We start from the raw sequence: 23,136 nt of genomic DNA, 5'->3' as shown, positions 1-23,136 counted from the left end.
GCTAAAATAATAATACAAATTGGTCAAAATAGTCAACTCAATATAATAATAATAATAAGACAAGAATTACAAATTTTGTCCTTTAAAAAAAGCCAAATTACGGTTCGTGTCCTTTTCTAAGTTTCCTTGCAGGCGGTGTACTTTAAACTTTTTTTTCCTACAAGTTTTGTCCTTTACGCTAACTGGGTTAGAAAAAGTCAGTTAAATGCCCTCACGTGAGACGCATGTGAGGGCATTTTTGTCTTTTCGTCTACCTGCAACTTCTTCTTCCTCTACCTGCAACTTTATTATCACTATGGCCTCCATCTCTCTCTCTCTCTCTCTGTTGATATCCCGTCTACCATCACCGGCATACCATCAATCTTAAACCACGACCGAACCATCTTGGTTGTCAATCCAAGCCAGCAGAGGCTTCAGATACACATCATTACTAAGTCAAAGTCAATGATTTCAAATTATTCAAGAAGCTACACTTGAATGATAATGAAATTTATTCAAAGTCGCAACATAGCAGCGCAAATTGAAGTTCAATATGTAAAAGGTTACAACAAAACAACACAAAAAGTGCAGGTTAGTATCTTACGGCGGCGGAGAGAGGCGTCAAGACGCCACCGGACCACCGCTACCGAGGGTTTCCAAACATAACCCGGCAACTGTAGGTCAACCACGTGTTCTGCACGCCTCCCAACACCACCGCAGCACCACGAACCTTGCAAAACACCGCCACCAGCCCCCCCTCCCCCATCAGCACACCCCTAGGGTTTTCCAGATCGACACCATTCCAATAGCCTCTACACAACCAACCTTGCACCACAACAAAACCCTAAAGTCCCAGATGAGCTGTTTAATGTGTTGGTGGAGATGCAGAAGTGTTTTGTGAGGTTTCAGACCGAAGAGCAGAAGAGGGAAGCTGTTAAATTGCTGGATCTTGAACACACCCAGCAAGTGTTTGATGAAATGATTCTGAGAGCTTCCAGCTGTTTTGGGGACCGGAATGGGCAGTCGGGTGGTTCGGCTTCAGCGAGTTTGTCGAGTTATGCTTCACCGAGTACGGTCAGTGTGGTTTCGAAGCCGGTTTCGAGTTTGTATTTTGAGAAAGAGGCGGTGAAGACGTCTGAGTTGGTTACTAGAGATGATAGTTATGTGAGCAAGTCGAAATCGGTATTCAATGGTGATGTTTTAAAGCCCAAAATTGTTGATTCCACATTGAAACCTGTAATAGCTTCCGGTCAAAATGATTCAAAATTGAATTTTATGAAGCTTGCGAGTTTGATTGAAGTGTCATCGAAGAAAGGAACTAAAGATCTGAAGGAGGTGGTGGTGGTGGGTTGAATGGAATCTGCAACGAGGTGGCCGGAATTTATGGTGATGGTGGTGGCTTAGAGAGAAAGAAGAGGGATATATTAAAATTACAATTATGCCCATCACATGTCTGGCACATGTCATACTTAACTGACTTTTTCTAACCCAGTTAGCGTAAAAGACAAAACTTGTAGGAAAAAAAAGTTTAAAGTACACCGCCTGCAAGGAAACTTAGAAAAGGACACGAACCGTAATTTGGCTTTTTTTAAAGGACAAAATTTGTAATTATGTCTAATAATAATAATAATAATAATTTACACCAGACTAGAGTCGTACCGGATCTTTTATCATGATTTCCCACTTATTACTGCCGACGGTATAAATACCAAAATAATAAACGGTTTCATTCCCAAAGTTGTGGTCAACAATTTCAATATGTTCAGCTCGGAAGCAGGTACGTAATTTCTAAACCCTAATTTCCTAATTTGTCTCAATTTTGAATGTCTTATGATAAGTTGATTTTGTTCGTGTGTGTGTGATGAAATGGATGATGAACAGTGATCGAGTTCTTTGGTGGCGTGCCGTTGCTTCAGAGGCTTCCGAGCTTATCTCTACGCAAAATTGCACAGGCTGTGATTGTCAAACGTTATGGTAATTGTTATAGGATGATGTTAATTTGATGTATTGATCGTCAGTGATTTTAGTCGTAGTAGTAGTGTTTTCTTTTTTTTTTTTTTTTTTTTTATGCTGTAGGATGATTATTTTTTGTTGAATTTGATGGTTTGACAATCAGTGATTCTAGTAGATATTTTTTAATATGCTCTAGGATCAATTTTTTTATTATTTATTATTATTTTTTTAAGGTAATATGCTGTAGGATGATGATTTTTTTATTGAATTTGATGGTTTGAGAATCAGTGATGCTAGTAGATTTTTATTAATATGCTCTAGGATCAATTTTTTTATTATTTATTTAATTTTTTTTAAGGTAATATGCTGTAGGATGATTATTTTTTATTGAATTTGATGGTTTGATAATCAGTGATTCTAGTAGATTTTTTTTAATATGCTCTAGGATCAAATTTTATTTATTTATTTATTTTAAGGTAATATGCTATAAAATGATGATTTTGTTATTGAATTTGATGGTTTGATAATCAGTGATTCTAGTGGATTTTTTTTAATATGCTCTAGGATGATGATTTTTTGCTAAATTTGATGGTTTGATAATCAGTGGTTCTAGTAGAATTATATTTTTTTTATATATATATGCTCTAGGATGATGACTATTTTTTTTGTTGAATTTGATGGTTTGATAATCAGTGATTTTAGCGGGAAGTGTTTTTTTTTTCTAATATATGCTCTAGGATGATGATTTTTTGTTGAATTTGATGGTTTGATAATCAGTGATTTTAGCAGGATTTTTTTTTAATATATGCTCTAGGATGATGATTTTTTTTGAATTTGATGACTTGATAATCAGTGATTTTTTAGTAGGAAGTTTTTATATATATATATTTTTTTATTTTATAAGTTTAAATCCTTTTGTAGCAAATAATAAAAGAGTATTGTAAAAGAAATGTTAAAGTTCTGATGTTTTATGAATTTATGATAATGAGTAAGTTCTTCTTAAGACTGTTATTGTTCTGGTGGATTTGATGTTTTGATGATTATGAGTGATTTGGGAGAAAATCTGGGTTCAAGTTTATGTGCTTTTAGATTTTTGTTGAAATTTTGAGTAATATTGATTCCTTGAATTTTGATTAGTGTGTCTGCAATTTGTGGATGGATAGAGAGACTTAACCGTGGAAGTGCAGGGTTGATAGGAGAAGAATTACGTAATTAAATTGTGACTTATATTAGTATGATTAACTAAATTCGCCTATAATGCTAGTTTAAATGGATAGATAATATTCATGTTCAGGATTATACTTTCAGTATTATTGTAAACTTTGTTATTAGAATTATGTATTTATGTATTTAGACATGTTTAATTTTAAAATAAGAAAATTCTTTTAGATGTATAATGTTTACTGACTAATTAGTTGTAATTTCCCCTTTTAAAGATCCCCAAGAATATGTTGTTCGAGAGGGAGATGCCGCGAATGGAATTTACTTCATATGGGAAGGCGAGGTAACTTTGCCTTTGTGTAACATGTGACTTGGTGGTTGGCATTTTATAATTTAGATGTGTATTTGATTTTGGCTTGTCGTATTATGATTAACTAACTTTTGCAGGCGGAGGTATCTGGCTATAGTAACGGAGATGGGCATAATCGGCCAGAGTTTCTACTTAAACGTTATGACTACTTTGGAAATGGTAAGAACCCGATTTTTCATCATCATTAAGTTTAGTGTTTTTGACCTTTCACAATCGTTGTAAGCATCAGCAGTTTGATTGCTTATAGAACAAGAATGCATTCAAAGTTAAACGTTCCATGATGATTCGTCGCCATCTTTAAGTATATGTGCTTATGCTTTTTGTTAAGAGTATAATATAAAAGCATTGACAAATTTGGATAATAGAGTATAGCAGCAAGTTATCGCTGCAAGTTTGGATAATAGAGTATAGCAGCAAGTTATCCCTGAAAGTGTCTCCGATAATGTTGCAACTTGTGTTGCAACTTGTATAGTATTATACTAGTTCTCATCTAGTATAAATATGTAATGAATGTTATAGTTCAAAGTGTGAAATGCAAGTCAATTTCTCCCAATTCTCTGTTCTAATCTCTGGTTATAATATGTTAGATTCACAACCTTGAAGCTTATTGAGTATTTATAATATTTTTAATGTATTGCAGGTGTGGCTGTCTATGCACATCAAGCAGATGTCATTGCTCTCACTAAGGTGTTTGCATAGTTTTATTCCTAGTTATATATTTTCTCAGTTTGGTTATTTTCTCCCTTTAATACGTCTGATGCTGCCAATGAGCTATAACTCAACTGGCATGGGAGGGGAAGTGAAGATTTGGGCTGGAGACCGCAAGGTCTAAAGTTTGAATCTGATCCCAACCGGGTTTACCGCAGTGGGCCTTAGGGCGGCGGGTTTCCCCGGAACAAGAAATGGTGGGCTTGGGCTACCAGCGTTGTCTCTGATCACGGGTGTATGGGGTCATCTTTTGTCATCAGGTACCCCGGGTAGCAGGGCTTTATTCGTTGGCTGTTCAAAAAAATAATAATAATAATAAATAGGTCTTATGTTGCCTTAATTGATAGCCTTCAGTAGAGGTGTCAGTTTTGAGCTAATTACTTATGAAAGGGTCAATTTGGGTTTTTTTTTATCTTTAATGCAATAATACGTAAACAAAGAGATTAATTAAAAAGGAAACAAGTCTCCCAAAGTATATTTTTAATTCTTAAAGCCTCTAAGATCATTTTATTTAAGAAGTTACCTTGTATTGAGTGATATCATTTGTCTAATCATATTTCACACACTAGTTATTCATAGATTGTTTTTACAATTTGGACAAAAAGTTAGCTACTTCAACCTTCTACCCACAATCTGTTTTGACCCATTTCCAACCAACCCGGCCCATCTATTTTGCTGCTTCTAGTCATGGAACATGTGTCTAACTGGTATTTGAACGGGTTCCTTGGTCAAATGTTCTGATATTTCCTATGTTGCCACAGTTGACCTGCTTACTGCTGCCCCATGAGCATTGCCATTTGTTGCAGTCAAAATCAATTTGGAGTGCAGAACAAACTGTTGATTCATGCTCAGTTGTTGAACGCATATTGCATCTTGAGCCTATAGAAGTATGTTTGCATGATTGAAAGATTAATATATTTTTTTATGATTTTAGCAGGTTAGAGTGTGCAGTAAGTTATATTCTGATGAAGCAAAAATAATTTATATTTGTTATGGTTTCTATGAAGGTCAACATATTCAAAGGGATAACATTACCTGATGCTCCACAATTTGGGAAAGTATTTGGAGGACAGTTCATTGGACAGGTATTATGCATTATCTACAGTAGTTTACAAGATCATATGCATATACACCTTTTCATTCTTTTATGCATGTCAACTTAATAATAGGTCCAGTACCTTATTCGTATAAAGTTTCAAAATATAATTTGTTAAATGGTTAGTCAAATTTAAGTGTAACACATGAGTTTAAATTTGAAGAAAACAAGTATCTGGCTTTTAATTAATTATATGTGAATATATCAACAATTATCAAGCTGAAGATCAGGAATCAGATTTTCCATTGATAATTTTTTTATTATTTTTTTTATCACAGTTCTATAGGAAAATTTTATAAAAACACAGTTTCATTTAGATATTTTTTTTTTCTAAATAGTTGATTATATGCAGGCATTGGCTGCAGGATCAAAAACTGTTGATTCGCTCAAGATTGTTCATAGCTTACATGCTTACTTTCTTCTTGTTGGGGATCTTGAGAGTACGCCCTTTTCTTCATCTTTTTGGGATTATGAGCAGCCCTGTTAAGCTTGTAAAACTGTTATTATGTATGCTGTATATTGTTTTACCCCTATTGACTATTGTATATGCTTGTACGTTTGCAGTTCCAATTATATATCATGTTCATCGTGTACGTGATGGCAATAGTTTTGCAACCCGAAGGATAGATGCAATACAGAAGGGAGTTGTGGTTTTCACAATGATTGCATCATTTCAGGTACCTGATATTCATCTGTATACAGCCAAAGTTAAGACACAGCTGTGACAATTTTCACTTTGTTTATTTATTTATTATTACTTTATTTTAATCTTGTAGCTGTCTGCCTGTTTTACCTAATGTTACTCTTGTTGTTCTCACAATAATACTGACAACCTTAGTTTTGTTTTCAATGTTTCCATGTCAATTGATAGTTGCGGAGGTGCAACTTAAATTATTTCCAAATGTTACATTGATCAAGTATGGGTTAATATTTTGCAGAAGGAAGAAGTAGGGTTTGATCACCAGTTACCGCCAATGCCAGCTGTCCCTGATCCAGAACTGGTACCAGAACTAAATTGCTCACTACTTAAAATTGCTATTTTCATTATCTCTGATATTTGCAGCTTTTATCAATGGAAGATTTGCGGGACAGACGCCTTATTGATCCTCGTCTTCCCATGTAAATTCCATATCTTTTCTACGAGTTGCATTATTGTGTAGATTTGACAAAACAAGCAGGTCAAAGTCGGTTCTTGTGAAATCAGTTTATTTGTGGGTACGGGTCAGGTTGACTTAAAACACAGAAATAATATCGTTTCACTGACAAAATAACTCTTTGAATAAAATATTTTGGATACTTTTATGCATTAAAATACACTTTGACCGGCTGCTGCCCTATTAAGCAATACCACACATAAGGGGTGTAACAACTGCATTTATTGTTACAGGGCTTACCGTAATAAAGTTGCAACAGCAAAGTTTATCCCGTGGCCTATTGAGATAAGGTTTTGTGAGCCTAGTAATTCAACCAACTATGATAAACGTCCTGCAAGGTCTGACATTGTTCATGGAAGCATAACTACTCTTTTACCTACTGCATTGAAGTTATTGTTATTCAGTGCCTTATTTTTTAACTGCAGTTTGAAGTACTGGTTCAAAGCAAAAGGAAAACTCTCAGATGATGAGGCTTTGCATAGGTGAGTAGTCAACTAGTCACTTTTATAGCTCTATATAAACATTTGTATCTACATTTGTCAATCTTGATATTATTTATGAAGTATCTGCAAATGTTTTGTTATGCAGATGTGTTGCAGCATACACTTCAGATCTCATATTTTTAAATGTGAGTCTGAATCCTCACCGTGCAAAGGGCTTGAAGACGTCCTCTGTTAGCTTGGATCACTCGTAAGTATTCAGGATCTTTAACTATTGAAACAGATTGTTATGTTTATTACTTCCTAGTGTATATGCTATTATACCTTCATCATCTATAAAGTGCACCTGTATTGCCGTCTTTAAACGGGTCAGGTTGGATTGACCCGTAATGCTAAAACTTTTTCTAAATAATCAGTGTTTCAAATAGGCATATTAAAGTTACTGCCACAAGTTATTGGATAATAGTTTTACACCTAGTAATGTGGCATCACTGCACCTGGTGCAGCTGTTATACATTCTTTTGTAATAGTATTGATCTCGTCTTGCTAATTATTTTTTATTTTTATATTTTTAAGGATGTGGTTTCACCGGCCTATTAGAGCAGACGAGTGGTTGTTGTTTGTGGTAAGTGCCAATTAGAACACAAGTCTCTTGTCTTTTTTGGCTTTCGGCTTTTACATTAACTTTTTCTTATACAAAGCATCACTTTGTTTTACAGATATCTAGTCCTACTGCTTACAATGCCCGTGGATTTGTTAGCGGGCAAATGTTCAACAGAAAAGGAGAGGTATATGACAACCCATCAATTTTAACGTTAGAAACTGGGCCATTTTGACCTCAAAAGTCAAAGAATAAGCTTTTGTTCCCGAATAACCTAACTTATGTATGTTTGCATTCAGCTTGTTGCAACAATAACTCAAGAGGGGTTAATAAGAAAAGCCAGAACGCCATCCTCTTCCGCTGCATCAAAGTTGTAGAGGTATGCTGCAACCCACTTTTACGAAATAAATTCATCATCATGGATTTGTCGGTTTGAAGTTATAGGATAAGTTGTTTTGGATGTCTAAATCTTTGAACAAACAAAGGGAAATGCTATCCAAATTAAGCGTTTAAAGATCCCAAAACTGCAGTGGGGTCTTTACCATTCTTTTGACATTTTGTTTATGTAACAAAGGATTATTATATATATTTGGTATGTGTAGTATTGGAATGAAATGAGGTATTGCATTTATAAAAATTGTTCCTCTTATGTATTGGTGCTTCAAGAATCCATTTTTTATAACTGCAATAAAGGTGATTTAGACAACCATAAAAATGAAAAATTAGAGAACAATTTTCACATTGATTTAAGTAGACACAACATTTTATATGCTTATGTTATAACTTTTGTTGAATGTTCAATTTAACAATACTGAAGTGAAAATTCAAATGTGAATTTACAGGCCAATATTAATATGCATATTGTATGAGCATTCACATTCAATTCATCAAAAAATGTGAAAGGAGTTTTTATAATATAGGGAGTGATTTAGGATGGTGTGAGTTAAAGAGAGAAATATAATGATTATTCTATGTATTTGAAAAGTTACTATTCGCACCTTATAATTCACACTCTATAATTTTTTAATATATTTTGAAAGTGATTGTGAGTGAACGAAAGATAGATGGTAATAATAAAGGTTTAAAAGAATATTATTTAATTGAAATAAGAAATAAAATGAAGTGATTTTTAGTGTAATTTTAAATTTGAAGATAAGGGATTGAATGCCAAATGCTCTAACACTAGTTTGTGAGTTAATATCAGTTCACTTGTAAATTCTTACAAACTAGTATTAATTCACTTGTGAACTCCGTAAATTCGCTTGTACTAGTTTTTCTCCACCCTATATTTTAGATTTAATTTATATACGCATATGAATTCACGTGTGCGACTCATACCTGTGAATTCAGTTCAAATGCATGAAAAGTCCCCATTTATAAATAAAGCAATCTGGTGGCTTAAGAGAATGTATAAAACGACTAGAGAGCTTTTAAAGGTTTTATTTATATGTATTTAAGATATAAATTTACAGAGATGAAGATAGAGATTCTAATATGAATACTCTCTTGTAGTATAAGTTGCATCTCACAATTTGTGTCGTTACATGTGTACTAATGCCTAACATCAATTAAATATTGATTTGTAAATCTTGTAATATTCCTTAATAATTTTAGACAAACGTAGCATTCCTTAATAATTTGATTATTATAAATCACCTTTTGTAATTTGAATGAAAGTTGCATGGTTTTCATGCTTTTTTTCTTTAATACAAGGTGCTAAAGGATATCTTGCAAAAGATATAATACACATAGTAATAGACATGAGTATGATGTGCATCAAAATTATAATTTAAGTAAAGGTGCATTGATGAAAGTAAACATGAATAATAAGAACACCCTTATCCTCTCATTTCCATTGGATTAATTGATCCTTAAAATCACATTTGGATTTTCTTGGGTGATTAGTTCACTCTTCTCTCTTTCTTTCTGTATGTATTATAGTCTTGGATTCATTTTCGAGTCTAGAATCACGAAACATTTTCTAAAACCCACTCCTAGGAATTCACAAATCTTCTATATGTAGAGCACGCATGGCTTTGAACCCAAATACATTACTGTCTAAATGTGATCCAAGCGGGTTCAAATGTTTGAAGAGTGTATTTACTAAATCAATTAACAAGGTTTTAGCTGATACAATAAAAACGGCTTACTTATAACATAACAAGAATACAATATTTTATTCATTATGCATTCCAGTCGTATTATTTTTTATGCATTCCTGTTAAGTAATTATCATATTATATTTTTAAGCATATATAAAATAAACATATTAACTAGATAAATTTTACTTCTCATGAAACATTCAATTACAATAACAAAAGAAGTACATACAGTATAGAATGGGCACTTTTTGACTTTTCTAACTCTTTGACCAACTTTTTTTTTTCTTTTTAAAGAATTACTAATTTTTATTTGAACAACAAATTTATTTTACCGAAAAATCCTTCAAACCTTGCACTTATAAGGACAACATACTAACATACATTTTAATTTTTATCAATAAAATGTTTATGGGTAGAAAACGATGTAATTAAACATTCGTTTAGAGGAGATGTGAGCTAACGGGTTTAATAAATTGACATTTAATCACGGTTATAACTTTTAATAAACTGACAGTTAATCACGGTTACAACTTTGAAGTTATCATTTATTTTATCTCATAAAATTCATCATTAGTTTCATGAATATGTACAAGTGATTTAAAACATAAAACTGGAGTTTTGTTCTTCAAAAGAATATGATAAACTTTATATATAAAATGATCGAATAAACGAAAACTGAAACTGGCTATAGCCAGGATATTGGGGTCAGTTTGGCACGTAGCATGATTAACATTTATGGATAAAAATCTTCAATCATTAATTTTTGAAAAAAAATGTTCCAAACACCATAAGAAGCAACTCATGGTGGGCTTTTTTTCACCAAATATTTTAGTGAAAATATCATCATTAGGTATCGTGGAATGGATCACACAGGGGCGTAGGCAGTTTTTGAGGAACGGATTCGGTCGGACACATACAAATTTCTTTTTAGTGTTATATATTCATGTATATTGATATCGCATATGTAGAAATTTTGTCATCAAACCATAGAAAGCTCAAACTTAAGTGAAGACAATCGGTCGTCCATCCATCGAATTTTTCCGAACCCATAAATTCCTGACTACGCTAAGACTACACCCATCGGTTCTTTATTTCTCAGTCGGTCGGCTACTTTAACACATGTGAAATTAACAAAAAAATGAAAATTAGCCTATGTGGCAATCAAGTTCAACGATTTGTTTGCTGAATCGACCTAAGTCGGTTGGCCATACCAACACATCATTATTAATTTAGAGCTTCCTTTTCTTTCTATGAACTGCTAATCGAAAAACCTCCCATATATTAATATCAAAGTTATTATTTTATATGATTTAAAAATATAAAAGAACCACCAAAGTTCATAATTTTTTTTCTCAATTTATATAGTATAATATTGGCATATTTTCATACTACTTTTATCACTTTCGATTCTCTATTCTAAAAAGTTATTTTTAATTTTTAGATTATTATTAACGTAACAAAAAGTAATTAAAATATAATATTTATTCAATAAAAAAATGGGCTGGTTGGATTGTGAATGATAGTGAAATTTTGAGTTTGGGTTGGATTGTGTAGTTGGAAGAAAGAGAAATTAATATTTTAATAAAAAATTGTGTTTGGTTAGGCTATAACAATGTTTTCTCACCTGTCATTTTCATGTTAATCATCACAATTTAAAACCAACTAAATCCCTAAAATCATTCTTATCATTTATTTTTAATTGATAACAATTAAACACTAATTTCAAAAACGAAAATAACTAAATATATATTAAAATTGCTTTAAACACTACTGTAAACGAATTGTCTCTTTAACACGGCATAATAAGTTTATCGTTTTTGTATTCGCTTAATTATTAAATATTATTATTTTTCATTAGTTACTTTGTAGTACATGGCTAGTTTATTATATAATAAGGAATATGATCAATTTATCAAAAAAAAAAAAACAAAACAAAAAAACATGTTTTTTTATAGTTAAAATGCTTAAAGTTAAATGATATAAACATGAATATTTATAATTCAAAATGGGAAAGTGACAATTGACATAACATATGAAAACCATATGGGTAGTTTATACAACCTATACCAATGCCTAACACATGTAGAACCCAAGATTGACCAAAGATCAACCGACTTAAATGATTGTATTTTGAGATGCATGCGAGATTTCTTCCTTCATAAATCCAAATTTCTAAATAATCCAAAAAAGATAAAAAAAAAAAGAATGAGATGCTATTTCTAAAATTCGAAAGGAAAAAAATTACAGCAATCGTATCTAGTAAAATCTCACAACTAACAAAATTATTGATAGTGTTTGAGGAGAGTGGAATATAAATTGCAGAACGGGTTTTTCGGGCTGACCTAAAACCTAGAAACGAGTTACCAGTAACTGAATCGAGTTAGAACGGTTCGGGTATCATGAATTCGGGTTCAGGCTCATGGATACGAGTACTTTTGGGTTTGAGTTAGCAATTTCTTTGGTTGAGTTTCAGGTTACGGATAAAACTGATAGGCCTCCCATGCAATGGTGAGGATGAGAGGAGGGTTAGGTGATGAAGATGAAACCAAAGCTAATGTAATGTATTTGAAGTGCATTTGTGTGTGTGTGTGAGAGAGATCATTGGTTAAGTGCATACATATTGTTATCATTTCTTAATAGATTTGGAGTTTTAGTAACATGGTAAACAACTTGGCCGACTATAAAGGTAGCGCGAGTCAGACGTTTAGCAGATGCCCGTAATTTTCAGAGGCCAAATTTATTATATATATTTGAAAACAAAATTATAAAACATGTATGAATCTTAATCATCTTAAATATATCTGGCACAAACTTTTTTTATTCATAACATTAATCGTCATTAAAAAAATTAGCTTATATATTTCGTTAAACATGGCATATGGGCCTTTTTATTTTGGCTCGGCCGAGGCATTTAAATTCTCGAAGCCGGCCCTGATTATTTACTTATTGCATTTACTATTATTGTGTTGTGAGAAGAGTAAAAAATTCTTTAGCCATCTTAATGTGTTGTTAAAAGAATTGGCACGTTTACAATATGTCTTGGGCCTCCTCACTAAAGAACTATCATCCTTCATGTTTACGTGGTTGTTGATGTCTTCTGCCAATATGTTTATTGCTCTTAAAAAATCATTTACTTTTTATAAGGGGGTTGGGGGTGGTTTAAAAACCATCACTTGCTCCCACCAATTACGGTGTGTCACCTTATCTCATCATTTTTCATCACTAGTGATGGAATTTTGGTGGGGGTGGTGGTGTGATGGAATTTTTTTTTATTTTTTTATTTTTTTTACAATAAATACTAAAACAAGGTTAAATTAAATAAAAAATAAAACAAGATTAAATAAATATTACAAAGATAAATAAATTAAAAAAACCGACAAAAAAAAACAACCTAAGGCGCTTCCCAACCCCTCGCATAGCTTGCGTTTGCGTTGAAGTAGAATCGATCTAAAGGGTTCGTTAAGATGTTCGTGCGGTTGTACGATGAATGTTAAATTGGCGTTTTTTTGGTTTTCATTCAAATGGTTGATATACGCCTCGTCACGTTTTGAAGCAAGAGCTAGTTGCTTTCGCTCCTTCGTCTCGACCATTTCCGCCAACTTAGCCGACTTGTATTCGTTGAAGTCCTCGGCCACCGTTTCCTTTCCTAATCTTGACGATTCCCCACTTTTCTTGCGATGCGGCCGTATGGGTGTGGGTGTGTCTTTGTCGGGATCGTCTCCGGGTTGATCGTTCAAGTTCATGTTCGGCGTGTTGCTTAACAAGCCGTCGGTAGACGTTGTGTAGTTCCCGGAATCGAAAGTTTTTGATCTTTTTGAAGAAGATCCTTTTTTCCTTGGAGCCATCGGTCTGTCCATGTCGACTACGGGAACCGGTTCCCACTTCGGGTGGTGTCTCGCAATCTCCCACGCATCCAAGTGGGGAAAAGATTTATATCGGAAAATCTTTATATAATTACTCAAGGTGTTCTTTATGATAGTCGCCTCGCTCGCTCCGCTTTGTGGATCTCGGCTTTACAAAACATTTCGAAAAAAAAATATATATATATATATATATATCAAAATTGTAAAAATAAAGTAATAAATTATAAAAAAAATTTAACTAATAAATTTAAAAAAATAATTACCAATTGGATGTAGCAAGCATTAAATTTTGACATTTTTCTATTCAAATCTCCCCACTTGGAAGTCATTTTATCCATGTTTCGATCGGTTGCACCGGGAAGTTTTTCGAAATGTGCAATAACACATCTCCATAACAAGTCTCGTTTTTGTTGGTTTCTGTGTTTTTTTGTTTCGGAGGCATGTAAATAAGCCTTAGTCAAGGCGACCTTCTCCGCGGACGACCAAGGTCTACGGACGATGGCATCCTCCTCCGCGGGCTCCTCCGCGGGTTCATCTTCATCCACATCGTCGTCTTCATCACGAAAAGCACGTGCAAATTGATGTATAACATTGTTATCCTCAAAAGGATCGACGGACGTTTGTGACGGTTGAGATTTAAACGTTTCAAAAGGATTATTTTGAAATATTTGGCTAGAAAAAGGTGGAATAAATGGTTGGTTTTGATACGGTGTCGATGAAAACGGTGAATTAAATGTTTGAGATTGAAATGATTGGTTTTGGAACGGTTGTAGTTGAAAAGGTTGTTGTTGGAATGGTTGGGTTGTGTCGGGTTCATCTTGTAATCGGAATCTCGCTGGCTCGCCAAGATTTTGTCGAACCTTTGGTTGGGATTGGGTTTTCTTTGAACCCAAGCCACGTTTCTTTGAACCCTCCATTTGTGTGATGTTAGAATGTTGTTTGTAGTAGAGGATTTGAGTTTGATTTGAGTTGGATTTGTAGATGGATTTAATTATATTTATATAGGTTAATTAAGTTTTTTTTTTCTTTTTTTTTTATCTCCTCAACGGTCACATTAACGTTAACATTGGATTTGAATGCGTGATGGCCATCACGGCCCCCCCCATCACGCGTGATGGGAGGACCGGCGGCGGTGTTCGTGATGCCATCACGGGTGATGGCCGTGTATAACGGACCACCCCAGTGCTCTAAGTTCATTTCTATTTCTTTTATAAAAAAAAATTGTAAAGCTATTTTATTATAAAAGAGCCACTAAATATATATTTTTAAATCGTTCAATTTTATACGTTGCTTTAAACTCATATGTATCGTGTGTATTATATTGGTCTGTTTTAGAAAGTTGATAAATACTCATACAAACGCTTTATGTATCAAAGCTAAAATAAAATAAATGTATTTATGTGGTTCTTGATAGTTTTCTACTTATAAACTTATTTGTTTACTTTTAATTTATAATGTACCCAGTACCCCAATTTTGTTTTCTTAGAAAAATATCAAAAGAATGGCTATGTATGAAAGACAGTTTTTCCTCTGTTTTTTGAAAGTTTTGTTTGAAAATTTGCAATTTCTCATATTAGTTTTTTCCCCTGATATTAACTAACTAGATGTAAATTAACCAGATTTGATAGTCAGAGTGAGAAGGAATGCGGTAGCGAAGTTTAGACGAAAACGCAGTCAGGGTCGTGCTTAAATTTCTGGATGAAAATGAGTAAATTTACATCACTGAACAAAAAAAATTTGGAGGGGTTGGGGGGCAATAAAGGTTCCACCCATAAGGGTGTGCAAATTCGGTGTAGCTCAGTTAAATTTTTACCCTTAACCATAATCATAAGTTCATAACTGCTATATTCAAGTATGAGACTTCCTTGACCAAAACCATAACTAAACTTCAGTTTTGTTTAATCAATTATGGTTTGGTTTCAAGAATCTTGAACTAAATTTAAATTAAATGAACTTGTAAAAAAAAAACCATGACATCTTGAATTAATGTTAATATATATACATATATACATACTCAAGAATTTTCGTTACAAAATTGACACAGCCAATCCAAATGTCTACATATACATTCATCTCGATATAAACATGTCTTAATTCTTTCCAGGTTGGTTAACTTTCAGTTATGAAGCACCCTTAACCATACTCATACCCGGTTAAGTCTCGTTTATCGATTAATTCAGTTCGGTCACAACTTGGTTAACGGTTACTTTTTTTTTTGAACGACCGAATATATTAAAAATGAGACTAGCAAGTGACAAGACTCAAAAAAAACAACAAGATTACACCTGAGTACAACATATTCACCCAAATATCTAGCGGGATTTAAAATGTAAAATTACACCACGACTCCCAATTCAAGCCAATTAATTTTCCCTATATTCTTTACCCAAAAAAACGATAGACGATTTATGTCTTCTTTAATTCTTGTAATCGACACCCTCGTGCTATTGAAGGTAGTTTTGTTCATCGCTTTCATGGACTCCAACACGTCGAAAGAATAATTGATTGGATGACTCGTCTTTTATCTTCATAGCCGCTTATATTGCAGCGGTGTAAACCCCGGTAAACTGTTCATGAACCGTTCGGCAGGAAGTTCACTTATGTTTGTTTATTTAATAAATAAACGAACATGAACACATGTCCTGTTCGTTCATTTATGTTCATGAACGTTCGCTTATGTTCATTTATTTATGTTTGTTTATGTCTATTATTTATGTCCATTCATGTATTAATAGCAAATAATTAATTATTATCGGGATAAGTCATCTACTTAAATGTTTTATATTTTTTAATTTGTATTCATTTAAGGGTTTTCATTTATGTTTGTTTATGCTCATTTATGCTCGTTTATCTTTGTTCAGTTATGTTCGTTTAGATCTTAAACAAACGAACATAAACGAATACAAATGCTCATTTTTTAAATAAACGGCAATGAACATAAATATGTGTTCGATTAAGTGTTCGTATTCGTTTAAAGTTAATTGAGCGAAAATACCCTTGTTTGTGTTTGTTCGATTCATTTATAGGCTTTCATTAATCACATTGATGAATACGTCGGCCCTCTAGGCTCTGTCGATTTTATTTATGTTCATCTGTATTCGTGAACCGTCCGTGAACACATTCATCTCCTTAATGAACGTTCACGGACATAAAATCTCATTCAGTAAGTATCCATGAACCGTTCGTAAACACATTATTTCCTTAACGCAAGTCTTTGCTCATGTTCGTTCGGTTCGTTTACAACACTTAACGGTTACGTAAACGTTTTTATAATTTTAATAGTTTCATAAAGTCTTCAAAGTTCAAACCATCACCACTATTCAATCACCTGCTTTCCACAGGCTATAAGTAGAAGCTGCATCGTTTTGACTTTCATCACAGTCCACACAAAAAGCCTGCAACTGTCAGCTACCTTCATTCTAATTCCAATTCAATTCTCTAATTAAAATGCATTCAGAAGCAGGTGCAACAGTCCAACTGCCAATCAAACCCTAATTCTTCTATATATCTTATATTATCAAATATCTATATTAATTTAACCACTAAATGCTGTTTCTCTACGCAGCGATTGAGTTTCTAGGTGACGTGGCTGTGCTCCAGAGGCTTCCGAGCTCGTCTATTAGGAGAATTGCCGAACACGTTATCGTTAAACACTATAGTAATCCTCTCGATTTATAAGTTTGAATTTGCTTATTCAATTTGATTTTACTATACGATTCCTGTGATTTTAGTCTGAGTGTTGTTCATTAGTGAATATATATTTGTTTGATAGAATTTTGAAGTTGTTGAGATAAATAAGATTGCTGTTTTGGTTAAATTTGTAATGGTTATAACTAGATTTTGTAGGTTTGACGTGTGAAAGTGAAGTAGAACTTACTCGAGTTACTCGAGATCGGATTGGTAAAAATCTAGAGTCTAAAATAAGTTAGTTTTGGTATCGAGCCTGAGCTTGAGCTTTGTATGGGAAGCTTGTTTAGGCTGGTTGAGATTTAACGAGCCTTGTGTGTTTTTTTTAAAGTTTTACCTCTTTTTGACTTCTATGTATTGATTTTATGCTGCATAGTCGAGCTCGAGCGAGCTTTGGCTTGTTTAAGGTACTACACGAATGCGAGTTGAGCTTAGGATCGTTTAAGGTTTTCTAAAAATATAAAAAAATAATTAAAAACATATATAAATTAATTAATAATAATAATAAGCGAGCTGAGTCCGATCCGAGTTCGAGATGGGAAGCTCGTTTAGGTTCGTCGAGCCTTGACGAGCTGGGTGTGTTTTTTAAGTCTTACCTATTTCTGACTTCTATGTATTGATTTCACGCTGCATAGCGGGGCTCAAGCCGAGGTTTGGCTTGTCTAAGGTACTTTACGAGATCGACCCGAGCTTAGTCTTGTTTAAGATTTTTCTCAAAATATATAAAAATAATTAAAAACGTATATAGATTAATTAATAAGCAATAAACGACCCAACTCTGGGCTTAAAAACAACTCACGAGCCGACCTCAAGCTTTAGAAAAAGTGCTCAAAACGAGCAGAGCTTGAGCTTCTGTAAGTCAAACAATATTTGATATAAATGCGTCCAATAATCAGTATGTGGTTTATATATGATATAATCGTGTCCAAGTGGTTCTCACTGTTGACACAGTGTATTATACTATTACCAACAAAATTGATTGCAAAGATGCTTTATTTTGAAGGTCCTGGTGAGTGTGTTTTCCAAGAAGGTGAACCTGGTGGTGGAATCTACTTTATTTGGGATGGTGAGGTAATTTTATGTATCCTTGTTGACTAATTCTAGGGTTAACTGATCAAAAATCACATAGTCTTAAGTAACTCATAGTTTATTTGATGACATCTGCATTTGCAGGTGGAGGTGTCCCGTTCGTTTCATGCAGATAATCATGATTCTCAAGTTTTTCGGTGGGGAAAGTTTGATCACTTTACCCAAAGTGAGGGAACACACTTTTCCAATCTTTTCAGTATATGTTATTCAATTCAAACACTGATCCAAGTCTATTTTGCAGGTGAATTTGATAGGCAAGAAGATATAACTGCATTGACTAAGGTAGTTGCTATACTGTATGACATGTCGATTTGCAGAAAGTTTGTTCAGAGTATGCTCATATGCTGTTCTGTACAGCCACACAAAAATGTTGACTTTTTTTACTATGGTTACAGCTGACCTGCTTAATGCTGCCCCACAAATATAGTTCCTTGATGCACCCATATTCAATTTGGAGTGCGGATGTGAATTTTAATACACGTGCACCTGTGGAAAAGATTTTGTCCTTGGACCCACTGGATGTATGTGGTATTCTTGACCCAAATATATCATCTTGCATCTGTTAAAATTCATGGTTTATTTTCTCTTATGTCTATATAAATTTTCTCAGTTGCAGAATACTAGTTAGTATTGTCAATCTATGATGCTTGTGGTTTTTATATTAATGCCACAAATAGAAGACACCCTTTTGACATTTTGCAGTCAAAACAAAAATTTCTTGGATCAAACTTGATATTTACTTGTTCTTTTTTGGAGCATGCAATTATAAATACTGTAAACTAAATCCTGTAGCTAAAATTTCTCTGATATTTTCCAATTATAAGATGTTGAATGCTGACTTTGGAAAGTAAAAATGCGCAGAAACAACTCTGAAATGGACCTTTTCAATTACAATGTGCATCTTCAGTCACCTAATTTCTTCTCTTGTAACCCAATATGATCCTGTGCATGTATTTAAGCAGTGTTTAACGTTTCCCCTGATTTTTCAAATATAAAATTAGGAAAAAAATGGGGATTACTGCAACTGTATGTTGGCAGTCATTAGTCATGAACTTGTTGCTTTGAGTGTCTATCCATATGAGTTATTTAGGAAACTTTTGCATATTCTTTGTTATTTGTACAATAAGTTTGGCATCATGTATACATTAGAGTGCTTTGATCGAGTTTACTTTGTTGTGAAGGTGAACACATTCAGAGGAATCACTTTGAAAGGAGCTCCAAAATCTGCTAGCGTGTATGGAGGGCAGTTTATGGGACAGGCAAGAAGCTTCTGCGTATTTCTACTTGGATTTGCTAGCATTATGAATGAAAATCTTTATTTACACCAAAATAAGATCTTAAATCCTAACACTCTATAGCACAATGAGATTCTCCTTGCATACTTTACATATCTAGATGGTCAATTTTATTCAGGTGCTGGCTGCAGCATCCAAAACTGTTCATTTTCATAAGATTCTACATAGCTTTCATGCTCACTTTCTTCTTTCTGGGGACGTAAATAGTAAGTCGATTTCTATGTAACTGAATTCTATATGCATGGTAGTATAATCTGAGTTTTGTACTTTTTTTTCCCTCAAAAAGTCAAAATGCATGCATCTTAAATCTATTGTGAAAGCATTTAAACGACATATTCAAAACCATGCACTTTCTTATGTTAAATTGATTTTTTAATGTATACACTGTGACAACAATATGGCAATATGCTACCCTGATATTTAGTGTATATACGCAGTTCCAATCATATATCAAGTTGAGCGGCTAAGTGATGTGCCTAATATATCTACAAGAAGGGTGAACGCAGTACAAAAGGAGCGTGTTGTCTTCTTTTTGATTGCTTCCTTTCATGTATGTGTTCTATGCATCAAATCTGATTATTTCTTCTTACAAATTTTATTCTTTCATGCACATATTTCTATCAACCCAGTCCATCTTTTTTTTTTCTTCTCATTTTTGCTTTCTTTTATTCAATATGAAACATGAAAGCTATGGGTGCTTATATTTATTAATCTAGTAAGAAGTAGACAAGTACCTGAGAGCACCAATAAATGAGGATGCTCCTAATATTATCATTTGTACCTACACATCAATGTGCCAGCTAGTACATGTTTATTATTTCGTTTATATTTATTCAACTTCATTGATTAATAGTTAATGATTCCCACTTATACTGCTTTTTTATGACATACACTTACAGATGGAAGAAGAAGGATTTGATCACCAAGAACCAACAATGCCTTCTGTGCCTGACCCCGAAACGGTAACTGGATACTTTGAATGATCAATTTTTCATGTCAATCGTTTTCTTTAATTGCATAATCTTACTGTTTCAGCTTTTGCCAGAGCATGGATTAGAGGAGGGTGTTAAGCTTCCTAAAAATCATCCTAGGTTAGATTTTGTATTCTTAACTCATGATTCAGTGATTCACTATTCTATCTTAAGTGTCTGGACACACATTATAGGTTATATTCGACTCAATCCTTAACTCATGATTCACGATTAACAGAACCGAAGCTTCCACCTCAACTTCTGTTGCGTGGCCCACAGAAATCAGGCCACTAGATCCTAAAAAGTATACCCGCCACACTAAACGACCTCCAAGGTTATTTCTTGTTCTCTTTTAAAGCAAATTTTTTTACTTACATATGCTTAGGGGCTTCTTTTTACCTTATATTTTCTTGAGTTTTAAATGCTATTTTGTTGTAATATATTATTTTTATTTGTTATTATTATTATTATTATTTACTATCGTCACTATTTTTTACATATTTATTTAGTATTATTGTTATTAGTATTACCATTATTATTTATTTACTTATTTTTATTATTCATTTATTTATTTTTTTAAACAGTATCTATTCATTATTATGACTATGACTTTTATTATTGCTACCTTTTTATTTCTTTTTGCTATCTAGAGGTCTAGTGTCGAACTTTATGTTTTATATATTGTTCATACATATGGTTTTTGAAGCTTTTTTTTTTTGGGGGGGGGTGGGGGGTGTTCACTGGGTATGATTGTTGTTGTATGCTTATTTTTCATGGTATGTACATGACAACTTCTTTGATACATATAACATATTACAGTGTCAGCTACTGGTTGAGAGCAAAAGGTAGACTTCCTGCTGACCCAGCTTTGCATAGGTGAGACACTTTCAGTTGGTTATATTTTCTAAATAAGTTTTTGAACTAGAAAGAAATATATGACTAATGATAATGGCGCTTGCAAATAATAGGTGTGTAGGGGCATACGTCTCTGATCTACTATTCATTCAAATCAGTCTGAATCCGCACCGTAGAGAGGGCGTATTTCCATCTTCTATTAGTCTCGACCATTCGTAAGTTAATTATATGCTTAAAGTTTTACAACTTTAAGCATTTAGTTCTGCTTATATTCTACCTTATAATAGAAGTTAGGCCATTATGATCTCATCTTTTTCTTTCTCTTTCAGGATGTGGTTTCATAGAAATTTTAGAGCGGATGATTGGTTGTTATACGTGGTAGGTATCCAAGACCGTTACTTATGAAATATTTGTTAATGTTCTGCTGTTTGCAACCACTAAAAAGTGTTATAAACTTGTCGTTTCAACAAACATGCTTCTTGATTACTCATTTTTTCATTTCATAGCTACACTTAAAATATTATGTTTATGATGTAACGCTTTAATATCATTTACTTTTTTCTCAGATCGATAGTCCTACTGCTTATAACGCACGAGGCTTTTCTCGTGGTCAACTGTTTAACAGAAAGGGAGAGGTAACCACTTCTTATACCTCTTATAAAAAAGAAATAAGAGACGCGACATGTAACAAAAGGCTTGTGGACTAATAACTTATTTTCATGTTGCAGCTTGTTATGTCTGCAATGCAGGTTGGTGTTGTAAGAAAACTAAAGCCACCACAGACGGTTACGTCGAACCTATGACTTACTCATACAGCCATACGTCTATACGTTGTATACTTCACTGAATTCCGTGATAAAAGGTCAGTCAAATGTTGGAGTAGGACCCACACTTGCATCGATTATCACGGCCGCATTACTAAACAAATAATGTTAATTCAATATGCAGATAATAAAAAAAATGATTCGTCCTTTAATTGGTACAATGGTGTAAACTTGTAATTTCTGCGTTTTGTAATTAAATATACAAGTTTGATTGTTTGTTCTTTGAAGACCAAACGTTTAAAGGCCAACAATCTCCCCCTTAAACTTTTGGCTCTTCAAAGTGTTGCTGCTTCAAACGTCAAGTGCACGATCCTTAATTTCTTGCGACAAATATGGTTTGAATCCAATCCCTTCAGCAACTATTCCCTGGCCACATGCTATGTTACGGACTGAAACCATTGTAAGGTATGGGACTTGTCCCACATCGGTTGTATGGGCAACTGATGTATAAGCCAAATGGGTTCTCTCGCTCATTAGGCTAGTCTTTTGGGTTGAGTTCCGTTGGACCCTTTTCTTTACCAATATTGATTCTTTCGAGATTTTTCGTAACGTCATAGTCAATCAAGAATATGTTAGCTAGATTATTCTCGCGTGGTTGGGATGAATGAAGGTCAATCTTAATTCTTAATTGCTTAGGAATGTAATTTTGGTGTGGCCGTCACTGTATAGTTATTTGGTAGCTTTGTTGTAAATATCTTTTTTTTTTTGGGAATATTATGCCCAAAGATTATCCATAAAAATGCATTACTTGTGTGAAATAAATAGAATCTAATGCATCATGATTTGATTTACTTGTTCGTAATGAAAGTACGCAAAACAATTATTGTATTTTAACACGCAAACAAGTGTGCGTATGCTGATGTTCCGCCTGGGAACGTATTCATTATTCTACATATGATTAAAACACAAAACAAGGTCTTAAAATAGTAAAATACAACCAAGCATATTACAAGACACCACAACTTCCCATATGATCATCGACTGAAGT

At 33.5% G+C, this 23,136-nt stretch overlaps 2 protein-coding genes across 2 annotated transcripts; both read left to right on the top strand.

The window, feature by feature from the left end:
• The first annotated feature begins 1,737 nt into the window (after positions 1 to 1,737).
• Positions 1,738 to 8,015, top strand: LOC143579589 (acyl-CoA hydrolase 2-like). Its single transcript, XM_077062846.1, has 17 exons — positions 1,738 to 1,756; positions 1,861 to 1,953; positions 3,369 to 3,436; positions 3,541 to 3,622; positions 4,104 to 4,150; positions 4,933 to 5,058; positions 5,179 to 5,256; positions 5,620 to 5,707; positions 5,832 to 5,944; positions 6,206 to 6,268; positions 6,331 to 6,386; positions 6,655 to 6,759; positions 6,847 to 6,903; positions 7,010 to 7,111; positions 7,438 to 7,486; positions 7,581 to 7,649; positions 7,762 to 8,015. Exons 1-17 carry the CDS (start codon positions 1,738 to 1,740, stop codon positions 7,837 to 7,839), a joined length of 1,293 nt encoding a protein of 430 aa, XP_076918961.1. The 3' UTR covers positions 7,840 to 8,015.
• Positions 8,016 to 16,812: 8,797 nt separating this feature from the next.
• On the top strand, positions 16,813 to 22,227 carry LOC143579595 (acyl-CoA hydrolase 2-like). The gene is made up of 17 exons (XM_077062852.1): positions 16,813 to 16,890; positions 16,993 to 17,085; positions 18,118 to 18,185; positions 18,288 to 18,369; positions 18,445 to 18,485; positions 18,599 to 18,724; positions 19,385 to 19,462; positions 19,617 to 19,704; positions 19,936 to 20,048; positions 20,398 to 20,460; positions 20,534 to 20,589; positions 20,708 to 20,803; positions 21,289 to 21,345; positions 21,438 to 21,539; positions 21,654 to 21,702; positions 21,891 to 21,959; positions 22,053 to 22,227. The coding sequence occupies exons 1-17, from the start codon at positions 16,875 to 16,877 to the stop codon at positions 22,125 to 22,127; spliced, it is 1,272 nt and encodes a 423-aa protein (XP_076918967.1). The 5' UTR covers positions 16,813 to 16,874; the 3' UTR covers positions 22,128 to 22,227.
• The last annotated feature ends 909 nt before the right edge of the window (positions 22,228 to 23,136 follow it).

The sequence above is a fragment of the Bidens hawaiensis genome, unplaced genomic scaffold (genome assembly GCF_021521415.1).
Source record: "Bidens hawaiensis isolate Kalapana, Puna unplaced genomic scaffold, B.hawaiensis_p1.1 tig00029881_1, whole genome shotgun sequence".
NCBI classification, from domain to species: domain Eukaryota; kingdom Viridiplantae; phylum Streptophyta; class Magnoliopsida; order Asterales; family Asteraceae; genus Bidens; species Bidens hawaiensis.
Note: the sequence above shows the minus strand (reverse complement) of the source record. Positions and strands in the feature narration are given on the sequence as shown.